The sequence below is a fragment of the Rhinolophus sinicus genome, chromosome 17 (assembly GCF_057876585.1).
Source record: "Rhinolophus sinicus isolate RSI-liver-muscle chromosome 17, RSI-T2T, whole genome shotgun sequence".
NCBI lineage: Eukaryota > Metazoa > Chordata > Mammalia > Chiroptera > Rhinolophidae > Rhinolophus > Rhinolophus sinicus.
The window spans coordinates 2,984,596-2,995,901 of record NC_142517.1 but is presented as its reverse complement, the minus strand read 5'-3'; the positions used below and the strand labels follow the sequence as shown (position 1 = coordinate 2,995,901).

Here is an 11,306-nt window from a genome sequence, read left to right as displayed (position 1 = left end):
CTAAAAATGTAGAACCTTGAAACACTAATGATCAAAAGTGGTTCAGCTACTGGGACACGGAGCTAAGGGTGGGGATGTGATCTTGACATCAGACAAAACAGGGTTTAGGCCAAAGCACTCGCTCATGGTGAGGAAGGACGTTTGATGAGCCACATTTCACAAGAAAAATATGACAGTTATAAATATCTTTGTACCAGTGTAGGGCTGGGCAGAGCTATACTGCTTTACAAAACGGGAAGAATGGGTGATACAGGCAGAAACAGAAACACTATGGACGTGTGTTGGGAACCATGCTGTGTTGATGGGGACACCATTCTGGGTATAAGACGATCCTGTTAAACAAAAACTCAGTAAGAAAATAGAGACCTCAGCAATATAATCGATAGGGCATCTCATGGACATACGAGTATGTGTATCAAACTTTAGGTCCTGACAATACAACTCTTAAGTGCACATGAAATACTCACAAAATGTAATCATACATTCATTCATAAAGAAAGCATTACATTCCATAAAGTAGAAATGTTACAATCTCTCTATGATCAAATACAACGAAACCAGGAAATCACGACAACATTTTTGAAAGGTTCTTGCACAGAGAAATTTAAATCTCTTCTATTAAACACTTGTGGCTAAAAGATAAACTGAATGAAAATTATAGAATTTTTTAAAAACATGATAACAAAAACACCACACTTCTGAATCTACGAAGAATGGTTAAAATAATGATCAGTGGAAAATGTATAGCTTTAAACACATATCAATAATAAGTGAATTAAATTCCCAACTCAGAAAGCTAGGAAAACAATAGGAACATAAACCAAAATAACACAAAGGTAAAGAAATTAATAAAGTCGTTAAGAGAAAAATAGTAAAATTAACTAATAAATCAAAATCTCAGTTTTTTAAAATATGCAAATCACTAACTAACGTAATAAAAAAGAAGAGAGGAAAACCCCAAATATACAAAATAAGAATTGACAAATAAGAAACGCTTATTGAAACAGAGAAAACTTTAAAAATTTTAAGAGGCTACTCTGAATAAATGTATGCAACAATTTTTGAAAATCTGGATGGAATAGAGAAGTTTCTAGGAAAATCACACTTTACCAAACTTGCTCCAATAGAGACACAAAGCTCAAATAAACCATGGAAGAAATAAAGAACGTTATCAGGAGAAAGTCTGTAAAACTCCCCATGCCCAGATGGTCTCACAGGACAATTCTTACAATGCTGCAAATACCAAATCATTCCAATGCTACAAAAATTGTTTCCCAGAGTAAAAAAGAAAATGCACAAATTCATGCTGAAAATTTGATCTGAAATGGTCATAAACCCAAATGTAAGAGCTAAAGCTATTAAACTTCTGGAAGAAATAGAAAATAATAGGAAATCTTTTCAGCCTTGGATTCAGCAGACTTTTTTTTTTTTTTAGCTAGGACATATAAAGTATGAATCATTTTAAAAAATGGAAAAATTGGACTTCGTTAAAATTAAAAGCATTTGCTCTTTGAAAGATACTGCTAAGGAAATAAAAGGACAAGTCACTGTCTGGGAGAAAATATTCTCATGACATATATCTGATAAAGGACCTGTATTCAGAATAGATGAAGAACTCTTACAACTCAGTATAGAGAAGACAAAATGCCTGATGGAAACAGTGTAAAGGATTTGAGCAAACACTTTACCTGAGAAGATGTGAGCAAAAGAAAAGCCATGAAAAGACAATTGATATCATTAGTTATTAGGGAAATGTAAATGAAAATGTGATACCATATCACCTACACTAGCATGGCTAAAGCTTATTAAAAGCAATGACATTAAGTGCTGGGAGGATGTGGAGAATACCTGGAATTTTCGTACTTTGTTGGTGGGAAGGCAATATGGTGCAATCACTTTGGAAAACAATTAGTCAGATTCTTATAAAGTTCAGTGGAACACCACACTACCCAACTATTCTACTAATAGATATTTACCAAGAGAAAAGATGTCACCCGAGTCCACTCGAGACTTATACAGAATTGTTCATCACAGCCGTATTCATAATAGGAAGAGCTGGAAACCACCGAAATGTCCATCACCTGGTGAAGGGTGGACACACTGAAATATCCACAGAACACCACTCAGCAAAGAAAAGGCCTGAACGACCCAGACGACTGTCAGCAGCAGTGTGCTGAGTGAGAGAAGGCACCCAAGTGGCCACACACTGTGCGACTAAACTGACATGAGATTCCAGAAGAGGCAAAACTACAGTGAAAGGAAGCAGGGTGTCCGTCTTTGGGGCTCGAGGTAGGAGGGGGCATTGACTACAAAAGGGCATGAGGGCATCTGGGAGGTGAGTTTACATGGCTGTATACATTTTTCAAAACTCACTGAACTGATATACTGAAAACAGGCAATTTTTATTATCTTGAATTATTCCTCAATAAAACTAATTTTTTTAAAAAAAAAAAACAACCCTCCAGTTATGGCCATTATGATGGTCAGTATTCCCAGTGTGAAGACAGTGAACTGATTAATGAAAAAGCGATGCTATGACTGAGTTGTGCCCTCCCCCATTCATGTATGGACGCCCTAACCCTTATGTGACTGAATTTGGAGATGGGGTCTTTACGGACATAATCAAGCTAAAATGAGGTCACAAAGGTAGGACCCTGACCTGATAGGGTTAGTGTCCTTATAAGAAGAGGAAGAGAGACAAAGCCTCTCTCTCGTGTGAGGACAGGGCGAGAAGGCGGCCATCTTCAAGCCCGGAAGAGGCCTTTTCTAGCTCCCCACGCTGCAATATGAAAGGCAGAATCTCTGCTTCATGAGCCCATATCAGTGAAGTCAGCCTGATCCGACTGTATAAGTTTAGCCACTTATAATCGTTATTGAGGTCAATCTCTTGACCTTAAGAAACCATGCTTAGTCAGAAGCCAAATCTTTGCTGCTTGGGAAAAACCACGTGCCCAATAGGCTGCAGGTGAAGGCTGGGGAAGTCCATTCCCAGGGTGGCCAGCTGTCGCCAGCGCCTGTAAGGCAGTCGCCACATTTCAGTTGCTTCCTGAAAGTTGAGGAAACATTAACCCCTCGGCAGGGCCCTACGTCCCTGCGTGGTACTTGTGATGCGAGTGGGGCACAAAGTCCTGACGCACAGGTTCAGACACAGTGAGTAACACAGCTTTATTTGGCAGCCAATGTCCCTCCAGAGGCCAATGCTCTGGTAAGCACAGGTTATACAGAACAGAATAGAATTTAATAACGAAACAAGTCCCAGAGTCACTCGAGGTGGAGAAGGTCCCTGGTCCGGGAGAGATGACTGGGCCCACGACGGGTCTGAGGCAGCTGGTCTTGCAGGGAAGAGCTTCAGAGAGTCCCTGAGTGTCGCGGCTTGCCCCTCGCACAGGACTCTGTCGGGTAGCGTCTTGCTCAGAGCCTGCCGGAGGGTCTTAGCTGGAGCGCCCCGTCGGACCACTCACGGCATTGCTCTGCAGTTCTGCTTTTATCCTCTTTTCCCTGGACTTGTTTACCTCTTAGGTGATAACCAGAAGTGGTTTGCCAGTTGTTTATCTCTTAGGTGATAACCAGATGTTTGCCAGGAGTTTTTTTTACCTCTTAGGTGATAACCAGAAGTTGCTCAGTAAATGTGTTTATCACTCAGTTTTGTTATGCTCAGTTTCACACAAAAACATGTTTTTTACTTCCCTCTTATCAGTCTCACACATGTGGCCATAGTCCTGTCCCTACTAGTAAACAACTTGTTTTGCAAACCTCGATCCAACATATAGAATACATTTTACATGCTCTGTACACCAGCAGAGGGCACTGGAGGACAGACAGCCCGGACGTATGAGCATCTGTGGCCCTGGAAGGTCCTTACGGACAACAGCTTAGATTCATCAGCCGTGTTTGCCAAGGGGGACACATAGACTCATCCCCCCCACCCCCGAAGCCGCATTTCTGACTCTGCAAAGTTAAGGTTGAGCATTGAGTAAGTGCTGAGCTTTCTTTGGATCACAGGGAATAAACACGGAAATTGCCACCATGGGACCTTGTGGAAACCGGGTCACCCAGCTCAGGGGTCACGGCGTTAGCACCTCCATGTCTGAGTTGCCCGGAGGCCTGGCTGGGATCAGACACTCAGGGCCACGGAGTGAGGCGGCTCCCCTGTTCCCAATCCATCAGGGTGGCAGGGAGGTGAAGGAGATCCCCAGGGTTGTGCTGGAACCTCACACCGCTGTCCCCACAAATGCAGACACAGAGGAGGGAGAAAGGCTGTGAAACACAATGGCACAGGGGGCTGACAAATTCCCTTTTCATGGGAGCGCGCTAGCCGGGGCATACCCCCAGGGCTTTCCCGGTGAGCTGCCAGCAGCAGCGTTCCAGCCTATGTTGGGGGCCGCTGCCCGCCAGGACCCCAGCATTAGCCAGGGCCACAGAGGACCACCAGGAGGGGACTCGGCAGGGACTGGTCTTTGTGCATGAGCAGGTGAGGCCCTGGAGGGGTGATGGTTGGGTAGTGAGACAAATGAGACCACGTTTGTCCCCTGATCAACGCGGCCTGGACTGTAGGGAAATGTGCGTTAATGACAGTAATTACCCTTACGTTCTCATCAAGCACTCACTGCCTGTCCACCACTGTTCTAAGCACAGCTCATGAATTAACTCATTGAATCCTCCCAACAAGTCCATAAGGAAAGGTGCTATTAACACCCTCACTTTGCACATGAGTAAAATGAGGCACAGAACATCTAAGTAATTTGCCCAAGGTTGCACAGCTAGGAAATGACCTCGACATTGAAACCATTATAGAACATAAGTACAATGTATCCATTTTCGAGATCAGATGCGTTGGATATTATTGCAGCACCCTGGTTCCATGGTGCCCCGTGGAGGCTCCAATTGGGCTGTGGCTTTTCCTCCTCCTTCTCTAGGCCAAGGGGGTGGGGGGTGTCCACAGAAGGGCTCATCCCCTGAACCCTGAAGCAGCAGGTAGGGCTCTTTATGTGGTAAGGACCACATCTCCAAAATGCATACAATGAATACAGAATAGCTATAATGAGTATGCAGTAGCTCCTCACCATTCATGGATTTCCTATTTGCAAATTCGCCTACTCGCTAACATTTATTTGTAACTCCAAAGTCAGTCCTCCCTGTGCTTCTGTGGTCGTTAGCTGATACGTGCATATCAGAGCAGTGACAATCGGAGGTCCAACAGGCCTGTTCCCAGCTGGGATCCAACAAGCTGATGCTCTGCCTTCTTGTTTCAGCAATCAGACTTTACATAAGTGTCTTCATGGCCACTGAGTGCGTCGCTTTTCACATATTTGTGCTTTTTGTTGGTGATTTTGCTGTTGAAATGCTCCCCAAATGCAGTGGGGAAGGGCTATCTCAAGTCCTGAGGGCAAGAAGGCTGTGGTGTGTCTTACAGGGAAAACACGAGCCTAGACCAGCTTCCTTTGGGGGTGAGTGGCAGGGCTGTCGACAGGGAGTTCGGTGTTAGCGACTCAACAATATATTTAAATATGTTTTCCGTAAACAAGCACACATGAAGCAAGGTCACGCATTGAAGGGTTGATGAAATTGGTAAAGGGGCCCCAGGAGCCTGGTCTTCTGTTTCCATATCGCAATGGTTCAGTATTTGCTAATTCAGTCAATGAACACAACCACCTGGAATGATGAGAACCGACCACATATATTCAATGTAAAGTGCATGTGCAGTGAATGGAATGAGTGCGTCCAGAGTCTTCAGGACCCGCCCACATTCTGGATGCTGTCATCGGACGGCCTGGACGGGTGTGTGGAAGGGGCTTTCACACAGGGGCCACCGAGGGGCCCTGCTTGGTGCCAGGACAAGAGGAGCAGACAGTCTCCTGTGCCCAGACTCTCCGGGAAGGTGCTGCAGTGAGCGGAGCACTGTAGGGCACCAGGCAGCTCACAAACCTTATTTCTAATTCCCACCACAGCCTGGCTAGGCGGTAAGTATTACCCCTATTTACAAACGGAACACCTGAAATCTGAGAGGAAAGAGGAGCTCCCCAAGGTCACACACCTGGGCTGTCAACCCACACAGGCGTGCAATGGCTCCTAAGGTTCCTCGGACAACGAGCTGGCAACCCTCTCTCTGGCGGTCCCTTCTCAAAGCACCTTCATTACCTGAGCTCATTACCTGGAACCTAAGGGGCCAGGAGACCTGAGACAGTGGGTGGGGACTGCAGCTGGCTTCCCCTTCCCCTGCTCCCCACGGTGTGTGTGTGTGGGGTGGTCACTGCTGGACCCTCTGCACCAAGCCTCCCCCTCCTCCACCATCAGCAAGATCCCTGCCGGAGCCCAGTGGTGACCGTGGCAGGGAAGGGAAGCAGAGACCAGCAGAGGACAAAAATAATTCATCCAAGGAGGAAAGGCAGGGCAAGGGACAAGAGAGTCGTGGCAAAGGGCCCCCCTCAGCCTGGGAACAAGAGGCCAGTGGACCAGAAAATGCCCAAGGTTGGCGTGAAACCAGGAACTTCCTTCCACCAAACCACCAAACTCTCTTCTGGGGTGTGGGTAGGATAATTCATGCAGCCCCTGGGGAGTGAAGCAGCTTGGCCTCGGGTGTGGCCGGCCTGGCTGAGTCAGGAACACGTGAACTACACAGTGTAGACAAATGTGAGGGGCACCGGCGCCCAGCGATGAGTAAGTTCACAGATGTCTGAGTCTGTCTCCACGGGCCGGTTGTCTAGTGTTTCTGAGACCCTGTGTCCAAGCAGCAGCCACTGAGTTATTGAGTTGATGAGTGTGTTGTGAGCAAAATGAAGATACAGCGGTGACTGTAGGCCGTATGTGGAGTCAAAATAGGAGTCCCGAGAGGTGATGGGGGCCAAGTCCCTTCCTTGAAACACTTTTCAAAATCCCTGCCTTCCAGTGCAGTCAATGCCGCTGGCCCCTCCCCCACCCAGGAAGAAGAGGCCTTAGATTTCTGAGGTGGGCTACCGGGTGACACATGGGTTAAGCTAGTGGCTCGGCTGGAGGAGAGTCAGGGAGGAGGGAGAAGCTACAGAAAGACTGGCCTGGTGTCATGCGCACCGCACTCCCACCTTGACCTAAGGAATGCTAGGACCCCTGAACCTAGAGACTAAAACCTGTCAAGCAACGACCTTGCCACAGGCTGGGATAGCCTCCGTGACAGATGTCAACATGCTCCTTAGAACAGGTTCCAACTGCAGATGCTCTCAGGTAGAGAGAGGGGAGAAAACAAGGAAGCCAACTGCTGGGGGAGGGGGGAGCGCACCTGATGTTAACCCAGCCCCCCCCCCCCCACACACACACACGGTAGGAGCAGGTGGCCTGGCACTCGTTTCAAAAGGAGGTGGTCTGTGATGCACTTGGGAAAAGCGAAACAATTTTGTAATTGCAATCTGAAATTTTATGTTACTCCAGGACACTTTAGGGTTAAAGTCACTTGAGTTTGTCTACAAAGGACTGGGTATGGGAGTTATAAAGTGATGTGGATTCTTGATTCACTTCCACGTGATACTTTATTGCTGCTAGAGTAGCCTGAATGTATCAGATGAATTGTTGCTCTTAGAGTAAATGAAAGTATTAAAACTACACACACACACACACACACACACACACACAAAACAAAAACAAAAACAAAAACAAAAAAACTATCTCCACTTCTATGTCAATGAAGCCAAAAAGAAATTCAGCAGCTTTTAAGGTTTTCTTTATTTGAAGACACTGAATGTTAAACCACTGAATAGGATAAAAAAACACAGATTAAGAAAACCCGGGATTTCGGGAAACATGAAAAGACTGATGAGCTGGGGAGTGCTCTTCTCTTGTTTCAGGACGTCCAGGAAGCTGAATGTCCAGGATTTCTTCCTCTCAATAATGACAGTCTGGAAAGGTAAAACGGGAGATGGTTGGTGGGAGGCTGGGGGGCTCAGTGGGCCTGGGCTGACGCAGTGGGTCACGTGATAACAGGCAGTTTGCCCAGCAGTCCCCATTGAAGAAGGAGTCCCCCCCCACCCCGGGACACAGTGCCCAGGGCTGGGGTGTCCTCTTGGGAGCCATTCTCCCCAAATAACTGGCCATTTTCCAGGTAGACCGTTAGGTCACACTTAGAAATTCCTGAAAGTGAAGGCTGTGCTCTTCGGAGCACACTGCTTTCCTAAAAAGGGAAAGAAAAGCGCCCTTCACGGATCAGTGACCTCCTCCTATTTTTTTTGGAAAACGCCTGGTCTTTCCTTTATCTTAGCAAACTCTGTGTCAGGAGACACATTGTGACTGAGGACGTGGGGGTGGGGGACTGGACTGAAGCAGGACTGTGGACAGAGCTTGTCACACGTGGTCACATGTAAGAATTCAGTGAGGTCCATGAGAGAAGGGCCATGTCCGCTTTGTTCTGAGCCTTGGTCCCAGTACCCAGCACAACAATGGCATTTAGTAGCACCCAAAATGGCGACTGAACTGCAGTAAAATGGGTGAGGTCCCCAAATGGTGCTGGGATCCAGGGGTGTGGCTGAGAATGGGGTGCCTTTAAACCATCACAAAAGACACAGGGGGATGCTGGAGGCTTTAAACTGCTTGAAAACAAGCTGTCCTTGTTGAGAACATTGTGGAATTCCCTTCAGAGCTGGTTCACAACACAGCCAGGCTTACCCACCAGTATACTTGTTTCCTGCAGTGGTCAACCCCCCGGGGTTCAGGGACCCCCGCCCCCAGGAAATCCTCTGTGTCTAGGAGCCAGATGGGGGCTCGTCCCCACGACCTTACCTTGCACAGGGCGTGGGAAGAAACACCAGGGCACTTCAGGGGTCAGGTTATTGAAGCAGCACTTTCGAGCCGCACACTCCTTGGCGCTGATGCCTGGGTAGCCACAGTCCCTACGTTCCGAGACCTCCATGACACACTCCTCCGGACCTGGTCACCCGTCACCGGGTTTGGGAGAGGAACAACATGGAGACAGTTAGGCTTGCTAGCTAACTAGAAACTTCCATTCCCATCATCCCCAGGAACATTTGCCCAGCAGTCCCCACTGAAGAAGGAGTGCCCCCCCAGCCTCCGCTGGATTTACAGCCTTGCTATGTCACGAGGGACTCCTGGGGCCATGACGCCAAAGGCTGTATAGTGGGGCTGGCGCCAGTGGCCAGCTGCCCCTTCTTCCCCACAGAAGTCACAAGTCAGATCTGGGGTACTGGGGTTCTCGGTAAAGTCGTTTCTCCTCTCTGGACCCTCGGAATTCATGAGTTTCTATCTTGCTCATAGGCACTGACATAAAACCCACTCTCAGAAGGGAATTCTAGCCATCTTGATTTCTTAGCACTGAAGTCTGTGAGCAGCCGTCTTAATAATATCCTATGAAATGCCTCCTTCCCCCTAGAAGCTTCTGCAGTAGTCACACTTTCACAGCCCGAAGAGGCCCATGAATTGTTTTTTCTTTAAATACAGAAAAATCAGTACTGTACATGTATAGGTTCCCATACATGTCTACCAAAAGGGACCAATGGGGCCCCAGGTGTGGACATGAGGTGATGGGGGCATTTTCCCTTTTGCTGCCCTGGGCACGTGTCCCGGATCCGGGGCTGCCAGCCATGGGCACAGGGAGAGGGACCAGCTGCCCTGCAGTTACCTTGCTGTGGGAGGGGGTTGAAGCACCAGGGGACCCCGGGGACACTGGAGTCAAAGCAGCAGCCGGCCGCAAAGCACTGCTCACTGGTGATGCCTGGGAAGCCGCAGTTCTTCCTGTTCTGCGGGTTCATCCTCGAGCACTGGCAGGCAGCTGCGGAGACACCCGGTCAGCACGCCCAGCTCGGCCCCCGGGGCAGGACCGGGACACCACTGGTCCTGCTGCCACACGGGGAAATGCAAAGTCTTCCCTCACCCATATGTGACAGGGCTTTGCTGAAACTGTTGTATTGGTAAAAATAAATATGTAAAAAATAAAACAACTTTCTGGAAAGAGGTGGACAGATGGACCCAGGCAGAGGTCAAGATGAAAGGTGACCAAGACCAAACTACAAGGAGCCCTTGGTGCCCCCCCACTGCCCAACCCCTCTCCTCAAGCTGGCCCCCAGCCCCGGTGGTCATCCGGACTTTTCCCAGGAGGGAGGCCTCTCTTGGACATCTCACTGACCCCAAGGATCCTCCCCGAATAGCAGAAAAGCATGTATCGTGTTTCCCCAGAAATAAGACCTAGCCAGACAATCAGCTCTAATGCATGTTTTGGAGCAAAAATTAATGTAAGACCCAGTCTTATATAAGACCCAGTATTCTATATTTTATTATATTATATTATATTATATTATATTATATTATATTATATTATATTATATTATATTATACTCGGTCTTATATTATAGTAAAATAAGACCAGGTCTTATATTAATTTTTGCTACAAAAGACACATTAGAGCTGATTGTCCAGCTAGGTCTTATTTTCGGGGAAACACAGTAGGAACCTAAATGGGAGCTGCCTGTATGGCCAACACCACAAATCTTAGGGTGCCTTACAAGCTGCTTCCTCTCTCAAGTCAACTCATCATCACACCTTTTCCTTTGCTGGAAACAAGTAAGAACAAGCCACCAAAGAGTGGCAGGAAGCACAGCAGAAAGCAAGGAACCTATTCCCCCTCACTCCTTTGGGGCACTAGAAGTTTCTCTGGGTTCGCTACTCTGCCCAATGCAGGACACTGAGCCGCGGAAGGTCACGCACAGGTATGCACTTACAAGGTTTCTTGGCCCCCGCCAGGGCGCACAGGCCCAGGACGAGGACCGCTGCCAGGAGCCGGGTACCGTGAGGTCCCATGTCTATGCTCAGCTGCACCCCAGGCCACCTGCCGAATGCACAGTTCCCACAGCCAGGGGCTGTTTTATCATCTTCTCTCTGTTTGCTCAGTGAGCACAGATAACCTTTCTCTCTCCCCGTGGCACCAACACTTTGGATCCTTTGTTAGAAAAAGGGGCTGAGATAGCTCGCGGAAGAGAGACAGAGGGCTGGCCGTGGGGGCCAGGCTTCCGGGCAGCTGCCATGCTCCCTGTACATGAAGGGGCCGCCCCTGCCCAGGGAGGAGGCCAGGTTGTGACAGGATGCTGACGTGGAAAACTGGCCACGTGCGCGTCTGACACTGAACACTCGCAGGGTCACACCCAGGAAGGGATAAGCCGTGTATGTCTCCTGATAAAGTAGGTGGTTACCACAGGATTTTTTAAAAAGCACTGGGCCCAAGGCTACTGGGGAAAGTGACCAGGCCAGTGGTCAGCAGAGAGAAGATGCCCCTGCAGGGCTGTACATTTAGGGGCTCCCTGGGGCCTTTGTCGGTATCTCCTTGGCTCCATGGA

At 48.2% G+C, this 11,306-nt stretch overlaps 1 protein-coding gene across 1 annotated transcript; it reads right to left on the bottom strand.

Annotated features, from left to right (window-relative positions):
* Positions 1–7,674: 7,674 nt before the first annotated feature.
* On the bottom strand, positions 7,675–10,849 carry TFF2 (trefoil factor 2). Its single transcript, XM_019745693.3, has 4 exons — positions 10,695–10,849; positions 9,599–9,748; positions 8,743–8,889; positions 7,675–7,865 (listed from the first exon to the last, which is right to left on the bottom strand). The coding sequence occupies exons 1-4, from the start codon at positions 10,771–10,773 to the stop codon at positions 7,852–7,854; spliced, it is 390 nt and encodes a 129-aa protein (XP_019601252.1). The 5' UTR covers positions 10,774–10,849; the 3' UTR covers positions 7,675–7,851.
* Between the last annotated feature and the right edge of the window lie 457 nt (positions 10,850–11,306).